General features: G+C 38.5%; 1 protein-coding gene across 1 annotated transcript in view; it reads left to right on the top strand.

Moving 5' to 3' along the window:
- The window catches only part of Slc35f4 (solute carrier family 35 member F4), a 222,114-nt gene that overhangs the window by 191,986 nt on the left and 8,124 nt on the right, over positions 1–22,004 (top strand). The window contains exons 2-5 of the mRNA XM_026384103.2: positions 1,641–1,826; positions 5,998–6,295; positions 11,174–11,393; positions 21,378–21,503. Of these exons, the coding sequence (XP_026239888.2) occupies positions 1,641–1,826; positions 5,998–6,295; positions 11,174–11,393; positions 21,378–21,503 (830 nt within the window). The remainder of the gene's footprint in view (positions 1–1,640; positions 1,827–5,997; positions 6,296–11,173; positions 11,394–21,377; positions 21,504–22,004) is intronic.

The raw sequence follows: 22,004 nt of genomic DNA on the forward strand, positions 1-22,004 counted from the left end.
ACTGAACATTATGACTCACCTCATGGTGGCCAGGAAGCAGAGAGAAAGGGGTGGGGGGAGAAGAGAAGAAGGGGCTGGGGACAAAATAGTCCTTTCAAAGGCCTTCCCCCATAACCTACCTCTTCCAACCAGGGCTTACCTTCTAAAGTTTCCACTACTTCTCAATCGTGCCACCAGCTAGAGACCACACCTTCAACACATGAGACTTTGGAAGACATTAAAAATCCAAGTGAAAGTACCTCATGATGAACACTACTTTGGCCAGGTGACTAGGGTTAAGATTATCGGTGGTAAGTCATATTGGTAGCATCTAATGATTGATGTTACATGGAAAGCTGACTTTATCTCTCTGGGGTTCTTCCCTCAAACCCATATCCTCAATACAACCAGGAGAACAAAACCTGTGGCAAACCCCAATTCAGAGACATTCTAAAAAATACTTTAATGGCTGTCTTCAAGACTGTCAAGGTTATGGAAAAAAAAGAAAAGAAAGATTAAAGAACTGTCACAGATCATAGGTGACAAAAGAGATGTGATGACTCCATATAATATTGTATCCTAGATGAGATCCTGAAATAGAAAAAGTACATTAGTGAGAACTAATGGAGTACAAATGAAGTTTAGAATTTGTTTAAATAGTAGAGTGGGAGCAAGGGAGGAATAGACGAACTCTAGATAGGGCAGAGAGGGTTGGAGGGGAAGGGATGGGGCATGGGGTTATTAATGATAGTGGAATGTGATGATCATTATTATCCAAAGTACAGGTATAAAGATATGAATTGGTATGAATATACTGTGTACACAACCAGATAAATGAAAAATTGTGCTCTATATGTGTAATAAGAATTGTAATACATTCCATTGTCACATATAAATTTTAAAAAAATTAAAAAGATGAAAAGATTAAAAATAATAATAAATAAATAGTAATATGCCAATGTTTATTTCTTCATGTCAACAAATGAACCATTCAGGTGGAAGAGTGGAGAATGAGGGGGCAGGTCGTGTTGGGATGGTCCCCTCTGAGCCCAGCACCCTATGTGACAGTCCTGGTTACAGGCTCATAAAGCCAATCCTGGACTGAGGATTCAGGGAGCATTAATCAGAGTAGGAGGGAGCATGGTCTTTGGTGCACCCCTGAAGGCTGGGCTTTCATCCGTGACCCTGAATGGAAGTTGCAGTAATTGAGGAGACACATGAAATAGATTTTAGTGATCAATCTGATGGGAACATGTCAGTAAGTTTCATCAGAGATCTCCTTGGCGTTTTTACCAGTTATGAATTTGACAACCTGAGGAAGGAAAGGGTAGAGCATGCTTAACCTAATACTTTTCTTGCCTCGTGATAAACTATTTGGCTGTTTTAACAGTTTTAATTCAGAATACACATATCCATCCAAGTACCATTTTCTAATATTCATCTCTAGTTAATGAATTTATCCAAAAAATGATTCTTTATCTTAGAAACTCAGAGCTCACCAACATAGCACTTTCTTTTTAGGAACCCTTTTTATGGAATTAGGAAGGAGCTCGTCAGAATTGTGATTGTTGCTGCCATATATTTGACTGCCAATATGGTAAAATCTACTTCTGGTTTTTCCCCAGGAAGTTCTCAAACTGGTTTGCTCTCTGTCTTCCCAGGTACCTCCAGGTCATCAGTCACCCGATGTAAGCCAGTATCCAACTGCCCCAATTCACACGGTGGCATCAGTAGACAACTGTCTCCTTTATCTATCACCGAGGATTCTTCTGCTCCCATCCTTGAACTTCAGAGCCGAGGATCCTCTGGAGTTTGTGGACATAGAGTCGAGAGACAGAACAGATCAGGTATGTGGGTGACCTTCTCTTGAACAACATCTTGGTAGCTTTCTAATGAGCCATGGAAGATCTTTCCCTCCGCACAGAAGGCAGAGACATTACGTGGGCTCTTAGGAGTGGGTTTGGGGAAGGTCCATCAGGTAAGAGGAGGAAAAATATGGGAAGTAGGTTGAAGCAATCTATTAGGGATGTACAGTGTAGCAGAGAAGCTGCATACCAAATCCTGTAGTTGAAGAACTTAACACAGTGACTTCTAATGAAATGTACAAGGTAGCTAGTTTTCTCATCTTCAAAATGTCAAAATCTTTTATCTCAGCTCAGGGATTCAGTAATAACACACTGTGCCCATTACAAAAAAGACAAAAACATCAATAAAATCACAGAATCTCTATCATCTTCATCAGGACTACCCGTCTCTGGTGCCCCTCTAGTTTTCCCAATTGTATACTTCCTGCAGGGAGGGGACTTGACTTGCCTCACTGATCAGCAGTTTCAGATCATTAAGTCTTTTAGCCCTTCCTCACATCCACCTAACCGCCCACCTATGCTTGAGTCCCTGGGATTGCTAGCTAGATCTCATAACTATGCTGTGAGTTTCCCAACAAACTTTTCATTTCTAAAGGCTGCTGGGTCTACCAGGCGGCTGCTCAAGACTGTTGCTTTTTGGTGGTGGATACCTTCTTTCTTGTCCCAGAGAATGCTCTAAAGTCCCAGGTTCATATTCACTTCTTATCATATGACCATTTTTCCACCTTCCTGAAAAGAGAGAACAATTGTCTGTTAGCAAACACTTTCCTCTCTCAGAGGTCAGAGTGTCTCTGTGCTTTTGTCTATCAATTATCGTCACTGTGGAAATGTTTCTGGTGTGTGTTTCTTTCTATCTGATGTTAGGTCTTCTACATGAATCCATGATCTCCTCCTCCCACCCTATTTCCCCTGCATTTACAAAGCCTCTCCCATGTGTCTCTTCACCTTGGCTGGCAATGTATTAAAATCTCTTTCATCTTCAAAACAGTGACAACAACAGCAGAAACAACAAAACACACCATCTAAAATAACAGGATGGTTAAAGAAAACAAACAAACCAGAATGCTGAGAAAATGGGCAGAGTTTTTTTTTTTAAGTAGAAAAAGGGTAACTCAGGAAATTCAATTAGGGGTGGGTGGTTGAAAAAAGGGGGATGGTGGTAGAGAAGATGTGAAGCCTCTTCTAAGGTCCTGCTAATTTAAGGATAGATTTTTATATAAAAGAATGTGGTTTTTTTCTTTTTTCAAAAATAGCCTATTTTAAAATGGTATCTGAGCAGACATCCCCCCCAGGCTAAAACTCTTTAAAAAGTAAGAAAAAATGACACTTTCTTAAATCTTCATTAAGTTTTGATTGGCTTTAATAAATTTTAGTCATATTCCTATTGTCCCAGTTGTTTGCAAAACAGAATGTTCCAGTTAATTAAATATTCTGGTTAATAAAGACCTGTCCCATCTATCATACATGAATTACAAACTTTAAAACCATACCACTAAAGATCACCTGGAACATAATTTACTTTCTGTGATAATTAGAAGGAACTCAGTGCAGCAAAAAGAAGAGAGAAAAAGAGAATAACATGAAAAGAAGCTCACCATGATTTCATGAATATGGTGGTACTTCACCTCAAAATGAATCTCATATGCTAGATCTTATCATCCTTTGACAGATAAAGAATCTAAGGCTGGAATTAAGCACATACTCAGGGCTCTACAATGACAGCACTGGGACTTAAATTCATGCTTCCAGAGTCTAGTGGCTTCTACCACCAATCTGTATGATTTCAATAAAGGTTCATATAAATGGGTAGAATTCCTAGTACACCCAATTTAGTGCTATATACAAAGCTATAAATCCAAGCAGGAATGTAGAAGTCTTTTTTTAAAAGCAAACAGAAAAATGAAAGCTCTGGACACCCATCCTTCTAGGAAATTAAACTAATCCTTTGTAAAATTATAGAAGCGGTCAAAATTAAATATGGTCGTCAAAAGAAAAACTTATCCATGACTCAGAAGGATTTAAGTTATTACTGGTATTATTAAAAGCACCACCCATTGTACAGTGGTGTTCCAAAAGCAATCTTCAAAGACGGTAAGGATGGGGACACATTTCATCTCAAAAGGATATTTACAACCTTTAATGAATCATTCCTCCCTTATAAACTAGTCCCTAAGAACAACAGGATCTGAAGTATAGTAGGGCAAACCTTTCTCTTATGTATCACCTCTCGTAAATCTCTAACAAGACTGCCATTCCTGTCACGAAAAAGAAAATTTTCCCCAAACCAGTGCTGAAATCTCCAGTGCTAAAATGGAATGCTAAAGACTAAAAACCTAGACAGAATCAATATTCCGAATAAAAATCTGGAAACCTCGAATACTCCTTAATGTCTCAGTTTTATCATCTATAAAGTGGGAATGATTGTACCTATTCAATAGGGTCTTGCTTTACCAGCTTCCCAACACAATAGTCTCTCATTCTACCTGCTTATTAACTCTAGTTTTCCTCTCTGCATAACCCACATGGACACAGAGGAAATGCTCAGAACAGTTATCAGGAACAGGTTGTGTCTGTCCCTAGTGTAGGGAGCTGGCTCCCTTATATTTCCAGACTCACCTCAATGCCACTGCATCATGGAAGTTTCCCCGATCTTCTGCCAGCCCTTAACAAGTGCTTCTCTGCCTGATGTGGACTCACATCTGTCAAAGTTGCCCCTGTCACACTGTGAGCTTAAGTCTTTCATCTTTGAACCCCTGGGAATCCAACTAGCTCCTGGTATAGTCTCCAAAAGATTTTGTTGAATAAATAAATAAAAGAATAAAGTTTTCATCTTTTGGAGCCCTAGGGCCTGTGAATTCAGTTGAGTTTTTAAGACTTAGAAGTCATGTAGTAATTGCTGTGTTCATACTTAACTTAGTTTATATTCCCAAATGAAGAATTCACTTTCAAAGCTTGCTTCCCCATCTCCCAAAATGATTATATCAGAAAGCCTTAGCTGGGTAAAGGTTTTTAACCCAGTGGGACAGTCATGCCAGGCTCATTAAGCAGGAGGAACATTTTCAGCCACAGAGCCAGCAGGTTCTGGAGAGGTGATGTGAGAAGCCCCATCCACTATTAGTAACCTGTGAGCTGCTTTTGTTACCACCAGTGCAGGCCTTGTGCTCAAGGAGGGCTCCTGGGCATCCAAGGGAATCTTGCAGACAATTTTGCCTCCCTTCTCCAGGATTCTACCTTTGGGAGTCTCAGTTTGGGGACTCGGAGGGAACTCTGCTCCTGTTCAACTTTCTGCTAGGCACAGGAATTTATTATGTTGAACTAATTTTCTCCATCAGGGGAGATGGCCTTTATGATTGTCAATTGCAGAGAGCTTTGGCTATTTTAATGTGAGGGAAAAAAATGTTACTAACTTTTCTTAGTAAATGTCAAAACACAAGGCAGAGCCTATTATGTTCCCAGAAATACATTAAATAGTAATTTGCTATGAGGTGGGAAATGGCTCTGTTATAGTCAGGATTTGCACTTGTTCTTGGGACACATTGTTTTCCAATTTAATAGTCATCTTTGCTGCAATTGTTAAAATATCTCAGTGGAATATAAAAAAAATATTTATTTCTCACTCACTTTTCATGTTGGTGGAGCCTGGGCGGCTTCAGCTAGGTTCTGTTCATTCCCCCACATAGACTGAAAAAGCAACTTCTATTTAGGATTTTCCATTTTAGTACCAGAGAGAAAGAGTAAAAGAGATGGTGGGGTCTTCGGATGCCTCTTAGAACTTCTGCTGGGAGGTGGTGTAACTCCCATCACTCATATTGGATTGAATCAGGCAATTCACGTGGCCATGGCCAAAGTGTTTGGAAGTTAAGAGAGGGTGTGCTCCTATAAGGAAAGGGGACCAGCATAGCATCTCCCATGTACATGAGCATCCTCAAGTGCTGGATAGGGTCCAGGTTTATGCTGTACCTTGTAGAGCAGAGATTATAAGAGAAAGCAAGCCAGAATCATCAATCTCTTCTGATGGTAGTAGAAAAGAAAAACACTGGCCATTCTGCCATCTTCCTCTTTGGTTACATACTTCTTTTTTAAGTTTCTGGTGTGTTTGATTACTGTTTTGTAACCTGATTCCCACACATTTGTATTCCTTTCCTGTTTTCAGGGGAAGATGGGACACAGACTCATCCTGAGAACAGCAGCCAAGAAAACAGAATCAAGGCTCGCTGCCTGTCCTGCACGTCCGTGGTTCTGAAGGCCGTCTGGGGACTCTTGATCATATTGTCAGTTTCTTCGTCTTGGGTTGGAACCACACAGATTGTAAAAATTACTTATAAGAACTTCTACTGTCCATTTTTCATGACATGGTTTTCAACAAACTGGAACATTATGTTTTTTCCCGTCTATTATTCTGGTCATCTGGCCACTGCTCAAGAAAAGCAATCTCCAATGAAAAAATTCAGGTAGGTTTCATGTTAAATGGTCAACAGGGGGTGTCTGGGAAAATATACCTCTGAATGTATGCATAGTTTCATCTCTTCACAATATGAGTTGAGTCCTTGGGGAGTGAGAAGCAGGGTCTGAGGTTGATAATGAACATAAGAAAACGCCCTCCCCTTAAAAAATTATGTCTACAACATGCCAGGCACTGAGCTGCTACTTATTTTTTTAATTCACCATCGGTAACAACGCTTACCTTTTTTTTTTTTCCTCCTAGTACTGTGGAATGAACACAGAGCCTTGCACATGCTAGGCAAGAGCTCTATCCCTGAGCTACATTCCTCAGGCCAACATTCACCATTTTTTAAAAAAATATTTTTTTAAATGTTGATGGACCTTTATTTTATTCATGGATTCATATGCAGTGCTGAGAATCAAGCCCGGTGCCTCACACATGCTAGACAAGTGCTCCACCACTGAGCCACAACCCCAGCCCCTCAACATTCACCTTTTAAGATGGGGCTATTATCCCCATTTTGACACAACAGGAAACAGATTCAAAAAGGTTAAATGATTTGTTCAAGGTCAAACAGTTACAAATAATGGAACCTTGGTTTAAATCTAGATCTGTTTATCTCTAAAAGTCATGTTTGTAAAAATCTCAATGTCTCAAATCCAGAGTAAAAAAATATATATATATATATCCCTGACACTACAATGCCTGAGCAGATGAAATGACCTAGGTTCATGCAGTGGGAGGTCTGGCCCTGGGCAACTTGAAAATATCCCATTCTTTGCTGGCTGGGAGCTCATGTGGCCTTGTCTGTCCGTCTGTCTGATGGTCATGAGCAGTGGTGGCTGGGCTTCCTGGAATCTCGTAGTTCTAGTGGTTGCTTCACACTGAGCCTGGCTTCTGCAGCTCCTCTTGGGGAGTGGAGGAAGTTGAGAGGGCTGAGGCAAACACGGCATTTGGCTCAACACTCTTTTGTGAGTGCACAGCTTCTTGAAAAGGAAAAGCCCAGAGATAAGCAATAACATCCAGAACAGCCACTAAGATAAAACAGGGACCTCGGTGCAGAGCAGATGGGAGAGTGAGAGCTTATTGGTCTTCTGCAGAATGACCATCAGTTTGTCTTGCAGACACCAAAATAACCTTCCCAAGAGAAGGGAAATGCCTAACCAAAAGGATGACTGTTGTGATTGGTGCATTATAAGACTATTCCTAAGTGCTTAACAAACTGTGATGGGTCTCTCTCAAGTTACATTTCTTATAGCCAACCTGGAAGTACCTGGGAATACTATGAGCTATATGTGTCTGTGACAACTCAATTATAATTAAATAATTTAAGAAGGAAATTTAGAATCAATATTGTCTGCTTTGGAAGAAAGAATAAATCCCCATATGTATTTGCAATTGCTAAAGATATTTTTATTCAGTTCTATCAAAATAGAAATAATCTTGAGGCATATTTTTTCCCATAACAGTATGTAATAAATTATAGCTGGGGAGCATCGTTATCAGAATAGTATCAGATAAAAATAGCGGTGTGTACCAGATAGCACTGTGTTCCACCTGAATATACCTGTGATTTAGATAAACATGTTGATAAAAATGACAAAAGAGTCTAATGAAAAGAGTGGTCCAAGAACATTTTAAAGCAAGCCAAGGTGGTTTTATCTAAGATAACACATTTGCAAAAGGCTATTGCTGACAGAAATGATATTTGGGGAATCAGCTTCATCTTTTCCCCATCTCTCATGTCAGACTAATTCTGAACTTGGCAAAATCTGTGATTTGACAAGATATCTCCACCTGTTAGTGCAGGTAGAATGAAGTTGACCATTTCTGATCAAATAAGAAAGCTTTCATTGTTAAACACAGAACACTATTTTTGAAAGGATTGTTCTCTAGTGAGAACTGTAAAGGAGGTTGTCAGAAAATTCTTAGATCCTTGATCTGTTTTCCCGGTAGACTCATTAACACCATCTGCCAAGCAGGGACTCCCAAAGCTCCCAAAGGCAGAATGAGGGGAGATAGACTTAGTGTGAGACCGGAGACAGGAGTTATCCCCTAGCACCAGAACTTCTGACAGTTTCTCTCCCAAATGGTATGAAAACATTTCTAGTTTTATTTTCCTCCTATTACTCATATTAAAAGAATTTTCAATGTCCATTTGGAAGTAATTTTCAATGATTTAATCATTCCAATTGTATGCCACCAGAATTCAGTTGTCTCTGGTGAATTTGAAATTTAGAAGAAAGAAATTATATCTCATAGTTTTAACAAGGTTATTTTCTTAGAGGGAATAAAAATTTTAGAACAAATTAATTAGAGTGGCAGATATACTAGACTCTGCCAGGCACCTATGAAATGTGCTTTAAGTGGCTATTTGGCATATAGAAAGTATTCGATAACTAGCCTCCATTCCAAGCTTTGCCACCTGTCAATGCCCCTTATCCAGAAATTTTGTTACCATCCCCCAAAGAGACCCACTGCTAATTGCTTCCCTATAAAAATCTTTTTAAATTTTATTTTATTTTAATTTTTTTAGTGTTCCTATTTCTTAGCACTTAGTGCTTACAGAGTATAAGGTTACACAAGTGATCTGGCATTTGGATAGTATTTTTCATTTCTGCAGTAGTAGCAGAAATGCCAAATGGGCATAAGGTTGACGGTGAGAATAAATGGGAAAAGAAAAGAGAACAATAAAGGAATGAGCACCTGGGGACAGGGTCAGCCAGGTGAGAAGTCTTTACTGGGCAACTGCATTTTACCAGCCTTTCTGTCCTTGGGCTTTTCCCATGGGACCCTATATGGCTTCCCTGGGGAATCCAAGTGTTCCCTCACCTGCATCCCAAGTCTTTTCTTGAGGGCACTCAACCCAGTATGATGGTAGGAAGATCCATCACTGCCTAGGGCCAGCGATAAGAAAAAGAAATCCTTGAATCAGAAATGGGTTTCCTTTTGGTCATTGACAAATCTGTATTTAAAAAGTTGCTCTGTGGTTATGGATGACAGAATAAACCCATGCCTCTCCACTCTGGCTCTCCATGACAGCTTCCTCATGGAGCAGAATCATCGGGAGCACAGAAAGCAAACCTTGTGCCCAGGCTGGTCTAGGCACCATGCTGCTGGTTCTATATGTGATATTGCTCCAGAATAACCCCCCACCCCCCCACTCCCCCACTCCCCCACTCCCCCACCCCCGCTTTAGAGAGGCCACTGATTTCCTGAGCACATGTGATTTCTGTAGACTTTACAGAGGCTTTGCTTTGGGGTTATGTAATCCCATCATTGAAGTTGTGTCACTGTCCAGTTAAAATTTACCTTTGGGAAAATTTCATTTTCTTTTTATAAAAATTCTTCCTTTTTGGATGTAACCCAATGAAAGTCAAACCACAATACATATCATGTGTACAATATGCACTTTTAAACCTTCCTGGAATCATTGACCTACAACTCCCAGGAATCTCAGCTGCTTGGAAGCCCCATTTATTGGGAGACTTGATATTTAAGGCCATATTCCCTGTGCTTAGGACCTTTATCACTCTCTCATTTTACGTGGCCCTCCTGTCAGGAAAGATAGTTCACGTGTGTGAGGCAAACACTGGTCAGGGATCATTTTGGTACTTAAATTACTTTTTTTTTTTTTTTTGGTGGGGGGTTACCAGAGATTGAACTCAGGGGCACTTGACCACTGAGTCACATCCCCAGCCCCATTTTGTATTTTATCTAGAGACAGGATCTCACTGAGTTGCTTAGTGCCTCGCTGTTGCTGAGACTGGCTTTGAACTTGTGATCCTCCTGCCTCAGCCTCCCAAACTGCTGAAATTACAGGCATTAAGTACAATGTTTGTCTTTAGTAAAAGTTGGAAAGAAACTAGTACCAGCACTCTCCACAGTTATGAAAATACATTTCGTTATAAATATGTCCAAATATTAATAACTCATTGCCTTGAACAAGATATTTACACTACTCTTGAAAATAAAATACTGGACACATAATATCCACCCATAAATGCTTGGATGTTTGTGAACAACTGAGTGAAAAAAAATCAAGCTAAATTCTCCAAGTGGCACGCCGGTTTTCAGTCATACACATACTGTCATCTTACCACTTCCATTAATGTCTGTTATGTATCGCTAGCTTGAACAGTTTGATTAACATGGCCCCATGGGCTTCATAGCCAATTTAATCAGAAATAAACAAATCAGAGGTTTAATTAAAGTGACTAGTTCCACACATTGAATTCAGATGATTCATCCAAAAATAGCAATGTATGCATATAAGCATACATTTCATAACTTAGTTTTGAATTTCATAACTTAGTTTTTACTGTTTTCAGGGTTAATACAGAGGCTTTCTCATTTTTCTGCCTTAATAATATGGATAGGAAAATAAATTAGTCAATTAAGCAAAGATATCAGAAGGAGACACAGTAAATCAGGAATAACAAAACCCCAAGATGTGGCTTCACAGACACACGAGGCCCCCTGCTCCACAGGATTCTGGGAGTTGTCTGTGTCTGGTCACATGGCAGCTGCCATCTTGATCCTGTTGCATTTGCCCATTGGCAAATTCAATAGGTAGTCATTTCAGCAATTACTTATTTCTGTATTTCTCCAGTCTTCTCTGAGAATGTCCATAGACTGCCAAATGTCTGCCCTGGCAATCCCAAGGGAGTATCTGGGGAGGAGAGGGCCTACCTCTGTGCTGAAGAGCAGTGGGTTCCTTTCCAAGGCTCCCTGAAACCCACACGTGGCAGAACTGGGTTCAGTATGTTCCACAGGTGAATGAGAGACTTGAGTGCACTCCTGCCTGACAATGGCTATGAAGAGTCAGCCAGACAAGAAGGATCCCCATTAGCACCTGCATATTAATCTCTTTTTTCTTTCCTAGGGAATGCAGTCGGATTTTTGGTGAAGATGGTCTGACGTTGAAGCTCTTTCTTAAAAGAACTGCTCCCTTTTCTATTCTATGGACTTTAACAAATTACCTGTACTTACTGGCTTTAAAGAAGCTGACGGCCACAGATGTCTCTGCTCTGTTCTGTTGTAACAAAGCCTTTGTCTTCCTGCTGTCGTGGATTGTGCTGAAAGACAGGTTCATGGGAGTGAGGGTAATAGCACACTAAATTCAATGCGTGATGCCTCCTTTGATTGTAAATCCTGCGTCAGGAGAGCTGCTTTGGTTCATGGAGTTTCTATAAAACTTTTCCCACTGAGTACAAATTGAAATTTGAAGATGCATTAGGAAGCCCCGGCAGTTACAACATCATGAAAGAAAAAAGGGATCATCCTACTGGGGAGTCAGCTAATTGCAACAGAAAGCACTAAAACAGACCAAGAAAATAAGTTCCATTTTTAGAATAGTTTTTAGGACTCATTTTTCAAATTAATAGTGTGATCAATATCTGTCTTCGGGAAAGAAGGGTCTGGGGAAATTAGCCACAAGAAAGATTATGATTTGCTGTTTTCAATCAACATATTTTGGGACACCCCTCCCTCCTACTCCTACCCAGATGGATTTAATTAATATTGGTGTAAGTAGATAAGATTACCAAACAGTAATTAAAGTCACTGGTAATAGCACAATGCTGTTAAAAGTTGCTATATTTCTAGTGTGACTAATCTAGAAATGGAACTGAAAGCAACAACTTGTACTTTGGTGTACAAATCCTTAATTGAACTGCATTAAATGTACACCAACCACTTCAGTTCTGAGTTTATTCCTTTCAGAAGTAACATAGATTTAAAAAATAATAATAATAAATTTTGTAAGCTCGATCTATGTCAGAAATAGATTATTTGGTAACTATGCAAGTTTCAGGAGCCAGGTCTTATTCATTTCACAATGATGAAAATAACGAGACAGCAGTTCCTTGGGAGGTCCAAATGAATAGCCTTTTACCAGAGTATCAACATGATGCAGTTTCTTATCCTCTGAAAGAGATGGCTAAGATTGGATTTGAAATCTCTTTTGCTGTCCAAATGCTGCTCTTGATGGCAATGATTCCAAGGTGTTTTTTCCCAGATGCTGAAATCAAAGTCCATATTAGAAAGAAAGTTTATGACAGCCATGAACCCTGAAAGCTTTTTTTAAAAAAATAGCCAATTAAGAGCCAAGCACAGTGATATACACTTGTATTCCCCCTCAGGAGGCTGAGGCAGGAGGATCTTTTGAGCCCAGGAGATCACTGCTAGCCTGGGCAACATAGCAAGAATCTATCTCTTAAATAAATAAATAAATAACCGGTTAGAAAATTCTGATAGAATCTTAGGAAATGCTGAAAAATTTAGAAGTGACGCTTGACATGAATACTAAGAAGAAAGCCAAGATGGTTTGATACCATTAGAATATACCAAATGTGATACCACATGCTCCACTAGCTAATCTTGATTTGACACCCAAATGGTTTGGCACTATGTATTTATACCTGACACACTGGTGCTGACTTTCTACCACCAGGTACTCTGACAAGTCCTTTGTGAACAGGGACCTTTCCTATGTTGTCCACTGCTCCCTTTTTAGAAGAAGGGAAAGAAAGGAGATTGAGTGGCTTTTCTGCTCCTCCAGATACATATGGATACCAAAATAAATCAATACACTATTAGATTTACCAGTGAGAAAAACCAATTGTATTAGAATGAATGAATGCATTTAACCAGGGACCTCACTGATGTAAGAAGTTGCATCAAAAAAAAAAAAAAAGGCAGAATGTTTGAGACTTAAAAAAATAATAACAAAAAATCAGCTGTGTAACATACATTAAATCACAGTTTTAAGACAAATGCCTATAGCCTACTAAGCACTGCCATTTTAAATTTGGCATATGCAGTGGATTTAATAGTGGCTCCCAAAAGGATCTGTCCATGTCCTAATTTCCAAAACCTGTGAATGGGACCTTATTTGGAAAGAGAGTCATTGTAAATGTCATTAACTTAGGAATCTTGAGCAAAGAAGATCACCCAGGATGATCTGGGGGGACCTAAATCCAACAACAATTGTCTTTATAAGAGACACACAGGAAATACACATGGAAGAGGAGGCAGCAGTTGTGATCACAGAGACAGAAACTGGAGTGATGTAGCCCTAAGCCAGGAGTGCCAGAGCAGCCACCAGAAGCTGGAACATACAAAGTATGTGCTGTCACCTAGAGATGACTTTGGGAGCATGGCCCTGGTGGATTTTGAACTACTGACCTATACATATACACTACTGTGAGACAATCAATTTCTGTTGTTTTAAGTCACCAAGTCTGTGGTTTCCAGAAGTCTCGGGAAACTAACACAGCATCTGTAAGAAATAAGATTTGATAGAAGAAATGTGAAGTAGCCAATAAGTATTAGCAAATAAATACATGCATAAATTAAGATATCATAGATGGCCAAACAGCAAGCGGTGGTGTCAGGCATATTGGTCGAAGTCAGATATCTTTCTTTTTCAAGACAGGAAGTGTTTCACTGCTCATTATGAAACGTTTTTTATTGATGTTTATTGATGCCATGTTCCAGGAGAACGTCAAAGTGTGCTTTTAATGATGCTCATAATCAGGCCATGGAATATGGGAAGCACCACAACATATTCAGCATTTTGCCTTTTGACAGTCTCAGCAATTCCTTTTCTCCTAAGACATATAGAGAACATGTATAATTAGGTCATTTGAGAAATTAAAGGACAGTGAATGCAGCACCAACAATATAAATGCTGCTTTTATTGCCTTTATCTATAAATCATCTAAAGCTCAGCCCTGCCCGATGCTGTGCCACAGGACTCTCTTAAAACAAAAAAAGCAAAATGCAAAACAAATCAAAAAAACCTGTTTTCAGTCATCAGGTGGAAACCTATCTTCTATACCATTGAACTAGAAACTTCAACAATGTTGATATTAAAAACACTAACTGGGTGGGCTGGGGCTGTAGCTGAGTAGTAGAGTGCTTGCCTAGCATGTGTGAGGCACTGGGTTCAATCCAGTATCACAAAATATCAATGAATAAAATAAAGGTATAAAAAATACAATCATATTAAAAGAAAAACAACACTGACTGGTTTACCTGTCAATATTACTTTTTATTTTTTAAAAAACTTTGTTTTAAAATATATTGTGCACCTTAATTTTTTTTAAAAAAAGCACATATTTTCGTGGCTTATATTAAAGATTCAGGAGTTTAGAGACAAATGGTCATTGGTTTGTAATTATAATTTGCTTGGCCCCAAGAATGACATTTAAGACAGAAAGCTATGACCTCCCTTACTTTTATTTTTTCATGTCAAAATAATTCCACAGAGAGAATAGAGGATGCTTTAAGTTATAAGATCAGTAAATACGGGTTTATCTGGACCATCAGTCAGCATTATTCATATAAAATGAATTAAGCACTATGAATAACTCGTTAATATTTTGTTTCTTTGGAATAGATTCAATTACAGATGGAAAGGTAATCTATTGCACATTATTTTCCATTACAAAGTCATTTCCCCTTATTTAATGGTAATGTTTATGAGCAGTTTCTTGCAGCTAATTTATGATCATCCCATGGAAATCAGTGAATTTCTGATATTTCTGATAAAGATTACAAAACTGTTGGAAGGTGATAATCCAGCTCTTGCAGCTTTGAATATGGGTATTTTCCCATCTCTGAGATCCTGTCTTATTTATCTATAATTTTTAAACTTATGAGAACCTGAAAAACTATCATCACTGTAATGAAAGGAGGTTATTGGGGCTGGGGTTTGGCTCAGCACTAGGTGAGTATGAGGAAACCCTGGTTTCCATCCCCAGCACCACAAAAACAAAACTAAACTAAAGAATATTCTTTCTAAGAGAAATGAGCCACTGGGTAAAAGTTTTCTTCTCAGTTGCTGGTGTCTCTTTCACTTCAATGAAAAGTATGTTAGACTGAGAAGTTAGAAACCTTTTTTTCAGATTCAGTTCCTCCCTTAAATTTTGTATTATTATGTCAAATGTTTCCTTTCATTTTAAAATTTCCTTGATGATATAGAGAAAATTGGTGGTTGGAGAAAGGTTCAGCAGACCCCAATTTTCTTAGCAGATAAGAAATGAATGTGTCCCTTCATCTTGGTACCCACATATTTTCAGCCATATGTGGACCCCTAGGGAGTTAATTTCCCAAACTGTGACTGTTCTGGAGTTTCTCCGTGACCCACCAAGAACTGACTGAAGTATGTCAGTTTGACTGAATCTGTCATTGCCTAAGCTATACTTTGAATCCATGTTTTTTTTTAATTTTTTGTTCTTTTTAGTTATACATAATGGTAGAGTATATTTTGACATATCTACAAACATGAAGCATGACTTATTCAGATTAGGATCCCAGTCTTGTGGATGTACACAATGTTGAAATTCACTGTGATGTATTTATATGTACTCATAAGAAAGTCATGTTAGCTTCATTCCACTGTCTTTCCTATTCTTATGGCCTCTCCCTTCCCTTTGTTTTCCTTTGTCTAATCCACTGAACTTCTATCCCCCTGCCCCATCACCTTGTTGAGTGTTAGCATCCATACATCAGAGAGAACATTTGGTCTTTGGTTTTAGGGGATTGGCTTATTTGAATTAGCATGCTAGTCTCCAGATGCATCCATTTACTGGCAAAGGTCATAAAGTCATTCATTTTTATAGCGAAGTAATATTCTATTGTGTATATATACCACATATTCTTTCATCCATTCATCGGTTGAAGGGTACCTAGTTTGGTTCCATAGTTTAGCTATTGTGAATTGAACTGCTGTAAACATGGATGTAGCTGTGTTACTGTAGTATGCTGATTTTAACTCCCTTGGATATATACTTAGGAGTGGTACAACTGAGTCAAATGATAGTTCCATACCTAGTTTTTTGAGGAATCCCCTACTGCTTTCCAAAGTGGTTGCACCAATTTGCAGTCCTACAGCAGTGTATGAGCTACACTTTGAATTGAGATCCTCCCTCCCCCCACCCTCCCGCAGAGTGCTATAACAGGACATTAGAGCTGAGTAGCTACTGACTGGTGCTGATATTACATTCTAAAATAAGATTCCAAGTAACTTGGGTAATTGCTCATTCATGTGCAGTGAAGACTTCTCCGACAAGGACTTCATGTTTCCCAGGGCAGGGCTTCTCATCCCTCTCTTGGAAGGACAACCACCTGGGAGTAGAGCTAAGAGAGGAGAAAGCTGGGTTGTGACTGCTCTCAGATTGTATGCCCACGATGAATCCCTAACTCCGTCACGAGGTGCAGTCAGGTGCCCAACCCCACACGTATCCTGCAGTCTCTCCTAATAGGATTTCTTTCCCTCTTTGCTATTCAAATGCCCCTTTGAGATCATTTTTGAATGGATTTTATTCTTATGAGAAGATGTGTGTGGGGAAAAAGGCGTTCAGAGGCCCAGCACCCCTTGAATTCACCAATGTATGAGGGACTCCCTCTCTTCCCCTTCATATGCACAGCATCTGACTGCTTTAATCAATCAATAGATTGCCCTCCCAGTTCATTTCTTGCACTTCAGCTCTTGTTTGGTTTAATTGGATCTGAGTAAAGGAGATAGTTCTTCACAGAACCTTAAATATGATATGTGCAGAAGTTTAAGGATGCTGTTCTTTGAAAATGGATCTATATAAATCCACTCATAGGTGCGGCTCTCATTGACCAAGCTGTTAGTGTGTATCTCAGTTACAACTGTTTACCTGGAGCCTTGAACTTCAGTACAGCCACTGCCAGCAATATAGTTTGAGACCTGCATTTTGGGAATTGCATTTGGCTTTGGGATTCCCGGATTGCAGTGTGAACTAATGAAGCTCCTCTATGCTCAGCCAGCTTCAAAAATCAGAGTAACCTCAAAACAAAGTAAGAAAACATGTTTTGGTTCCAATCGCTCACTTAGACCTGTAAGTTCCTCAAAGAAATACTATGGGAATAACATTGAATTAAAGGTTCATTTCAATCCCTTGGGCCCTAAAAGATCTGGTATTGCTAGGAAAATAATGATTCTGGAAACCATCTGTTAAAGGGAAACACAGTGAAGGGGATGAGGTTACTCACCTTCATGGAGATGCAGGTTTGGGGCTTTTGAGGTCCTCAATGGAAAAAAAAAAAAAGATACAAGAAAGGAAAAGCATTCTGAAGCCAGGTGCTTCTCTAGCCTTTTCCTTTACAAACTTTTCTTTTTTTTATGAAAGGTAAAGGAAACATAGCTTTCATGTGGGGTCTCGGGTAAGTATTTAGGGCAGTGATATCACCAAATATCTCTTTGGTCTTTCAGAACAGGCTTAAATGACCTCAAGTCCACCTCTGCCCTTAATAGTTGACCCAGAAAACTCTCTGAGAGGCTGAGATGCAGAAGAAGGTAGATGTTTCACAAGGCTGTTACTCACCAGTCATGCTGGGAAAATGGGCTAAATAAATCCCGTTTGGGGGGTATACTCCCGAGGTGGGAACACCTAAAGGCCAAAAAAACAGGGAGGTTCAGGATGTTAAAACTGGAAACATTAGCAGCTTGGTGTCACTACAGTTATAAACATTCTTATTTAAAGTCAATTAAGATCGTGGTAGTGGTGGGTTTTATTATTTAGACACTCCTGGTTGGTTAAGAGGTCGGAACTGGACTAGATTATGAGGAGAGTCACCACTTTTCAGAAGCCAAATGAATGGCACCACTAGATGACATGTTTCCAGCAGGAGGGGATCCTCAGGAGTACCAAGATGTCTCAGAAGCATCTCTGTTGTGGACACCCTATGCATGAGCACATACCAGCACTGTTGACATAGAATTTAAGATACTGGCCTCCTGAAGGTGCATTTCTGGTGTGTTAAGCACAAAAAGAGTCATTTCATGTGTTTCTGTTGAGAGAGAGAACTGGCTATTATTCCTTCTTTGATGATGATGGATTCTGAAAATGCAGTTGATTCAGATCTGCTTATGTCATTTGTTCTCTGGACATTTAAAAAGCATTTACTCTCCAGCATAAAAGAAACAGTGCCAGGGAGAGGGAAGTTCACTGGATTAGACAAGGGGAATGAAGGGAAGGGTTGGGGATGGGAATAGAAAAGATAGTCAAATGAATAGACATAACTTTCCTATGCTTATATATGAATACACCACAGTGAAACTCCACATCATATACAACCACAAGAATGGGATCCTAATAAGAATAGGTTTTACTCCATGTATGTATATATTAAAATCCACTGTACTGTGGATTTTAAAAATAACAAATAAAAATCTAAAAACTAAAAGAAAAAAGAAATTCATATTGAAATATAGAATTGTTAAAAAAAAGTAAAGCAACAAAAAATAATAAAAATAAAAAAGTGCCTAGCAGAGCCATTCTGGAGCATATAACCAGTTGCTCCAAATAGATCTTCCCCTCAACTTTTTCTACATTTTCAAGATTAATTGAGGTCTGTTCCTTTAGTTCCAGCTGTGTAGATAGGAAATATATGGAGGCTTTCTTAAAACATGCCATAGAAATTTTGTCCTAGCAGATAATAGTAAAATTTTTTTTAAAAAATGTGGCAGATGATTTATCTTTCCCCTCATCTAATATATAACCCATAAATTATTGCCTGTACCACAGAGAAAAGGTTTTTCTATCATCTCAAATATTCAGATTTTCATGCTTTCAGAACTTAACTAACAATGTTGTCTAGTCCCCTGAAGTGAAAAATACTTCTCTCCATGAGAGCAATTGAGAGAGACACTGGTGTAATTGATATGTCAATTTTAAGTGGTCCCGGAGAATATTTTCACAAGCACTTGAACCTAAAGACTGATGGAGATCTTTAAAAGGATCACTATGCCTATAATTTTGAATTGCTATAAGATTATTTACTCTTTAGCCATATCCAATTCCTATCTTGAGAAAACTTAGATACTTCATGCAAATATATTTTTGCTAATGGCTTATTCATAAAAGGAAGACTTCTCACCTCTGCGCATATCCTGGGGATAATTGCATTACATGTTTGTCATTTTCTATGCAGGGTTTTTGTATTTCCTATTGCTTTTTTTAAAAAAATTGTAGTGTAGTTGGACAGAAGGCCAACTTTATTTGTTTATTTTTATTTGGTGCTAAGAATCAAACCCAGGGCCTCATATGTGCTAAGCAAGGGCTCTGCCACTGAGCTACAGCCCCAGCCCTGGTTCTTTTTTTGTTTTGTTTTTAAATGTGCTGTTTGTTTTCACGATTCCCTAAATCCAGAATTATATATTATACACAATAGCTTAAACAAATATTATTTATTATAGAATGATTTTAATAATTTTAAATATGAAATAGCATATCATGTTAAAGTTCATTGGGATTAATACCATGTTCATTAGCCATGTCTTATAGTAACCACATGATTATTTGACCAAGAAAATACAATCAAGGGTTAGCCAAAACAAAATAAATATCAATTCAAATTCATTATCTTTCCAGTTCAGTCTTATGAAGGAAATCTATTTATGTACATGAGTACTTTAGCCAGTGAACATTCTTCAAACACAAAAATCAAAAAATGCCAGTCTGCTGTGCCTTTTTTGTTGTTGTTTTTTTCCTGAAATCAGATTACCCCAAAATTGGTTGCAAATCCCTGGCTGAACTATAAAACCCCAAATTGAGGGAAATGATAACCCTCACAGAATTCCCAGGTGTCGATAATCCCTTCACCATTTATTTATGAGTCTATTACTTCTTAGTTGGAAAATTTCCTCGACACCTCCATGGTGCACATATTAAATTCTATTCCTTATAGTTGGAGGTAGAGTCTAAGGAGAACACACATGTGGCAGTTTCAGAGAATGTGATATTCACTCAGCAAGAGAAACACCTCCCATCAAGCAGCCTCATGGATAATGTGTTGTGAAGATGGTTTTTCACCGCTGACACGTTGGAGTCTGTGCTCGAGTCATCTGCTGTTTTTCATAAAGGGAACTTCAGTATGGAGCTACTCTGTAACCACCCGTGCACTGGCCCTGGCTGGTCATTAAGAAGAGCATTGCTCTCACAGCACCTGAAGTATAGGCCATCAAGAGCACACACACCCTGATTAGCCTCAAGTCTAGTCCCATGTCGATGATCTAAATTTTGTTATTGTAAATAACTCCCTAATAATGTTAAAAGGGCTTGAAAAATCACATATGTGCAAAAGCTGTCTGCAGAGGAATCTATTTATTTGGAATACTCAGAACTGAAACTTAACATATTAATCTCCAATTTGCTCACAAATTTTCAACTTGATTTTAAAGTCAGTGAGGAAGACATATTGTTCCCTATTCCAGGGTTATTTTCCTCTTTGCTGTAAGGCTGAAATGTTTTCCAGTAGAACCAATTGAGGACAATTAAAGAAACAGATGTGAACCAGCGTTGTACCAAGGGAGTGGACTCCCATTTAGAATGCATCAGGGACCTTATCATTTCACAGTACACCATTATGACCTCAGTCCAATTATGAAATATTTCACTTTATGTGGTTAATGAATGCTTCAGCATAATTAAGTTAAATTATCTTTCTGTGGTGTACCTGAAAAATTGAATTAATTTAAATGTAGACAAAAGGAAGAAGTGGCCTCCATTTGACATCCCAAGTGACAGAGCACATTCAATTTACTCCTGTATAAACCCCTAAAAGAGGTTATTCAGTTTCTTTTTTGCCCTTGGTCTAAGTTTTGCCCCTTAGCTGTATCAAAATTACGTCTCCTTAATCAAGTCCTAGTTATGTTCAGATCTTTAGAAATATGAATTGATTCAAGAAGCTGATTAAAATGTATGCTGAACTGTTTGAAGAAAAAAAAATACAATACAGATGAAAATACTTAGAAGTGACTTCCTGTTGAATCCATTTCATCAGAATGGATGTTAAGCTCAAGAAAGTTAAATTTAAAAATTAAACTAAAATTACCATTCCTTAATTAGAATGTGAATCGCTTTTATATTCTAGTCCTGAATGTCCCATGAGCATACTGATTTACTTTTAATACTGACCCTTCTTATATGTAAGCAGCGATATAGACAAGGTAATTAAATATAAGGAAATATTTAGCAAACTTTGTGAAGCCTTGTGTTGCTTGATTATACAGAAACATAATTTTTTATGTTTCTTTCCATTCTATTTGACAGATAGTTGCCGCAATAATGGCGATTACTGGCATTGTCATGATGGCATATGCAGATAATTTCCATGCTGATTCCATCATTGGTGTGGCATTTGCAGTTGGCTCAGCCTCGACGTCTGCATTATATAAGGTATGTTGTGCACCTTATTTTGTAATCAGCTGTCACTCATAGCTTAGATTTAAGCAATAAAGAAAGGAAGCAAAGTGAAAATTTTGGTTAGAAAAAAAATAGATGCATTTAAATAATAATGATATCATATATTGAGTGCTTGCTATGTGGTTGGCACCTGCCAGAGAATTTCAACTTCGTCAACACAACTTTATGAAACATAGATATATATTTCCCACTTTTCAGGTAAGGAAGTTGAAGATTTATAAGGTTAAGTAACTTTCCCAGGGTCACATAGCCAGGAAGCAACAGATTGAAACTCTAGACCAGTCAATCCCTCAGCCTGTGCTCTACACTCCAGCCCCTCAATTATCAAGTCGTTGTAGCTGATATGTAGGAAAAGCTTGATCTCCCCTTGTGTTTCTTTCAGTTAACTATATGGTCATTATTTTAACTCCAACAAGGTATTATAAGTAATAAAGAAGCTGTCCCTTGAGAGTTGCTGTCTACCTGTTGATTCCA

Source organism: Urocitellus parryii, chromosome 6 (genome assembly GCF_045843805.1).
Source record: "Urocitellus parryii isolate mUroPar1 chromosome 6, mUroPar1.hap1, whole genome shotgun sequence".
Taxonomy (NCBI): Eukaryota; Metazoa; Chordata; class Mammalia; order Rodentia; family Sciuridae; genus Urocitellus; species Urocitellus parryii.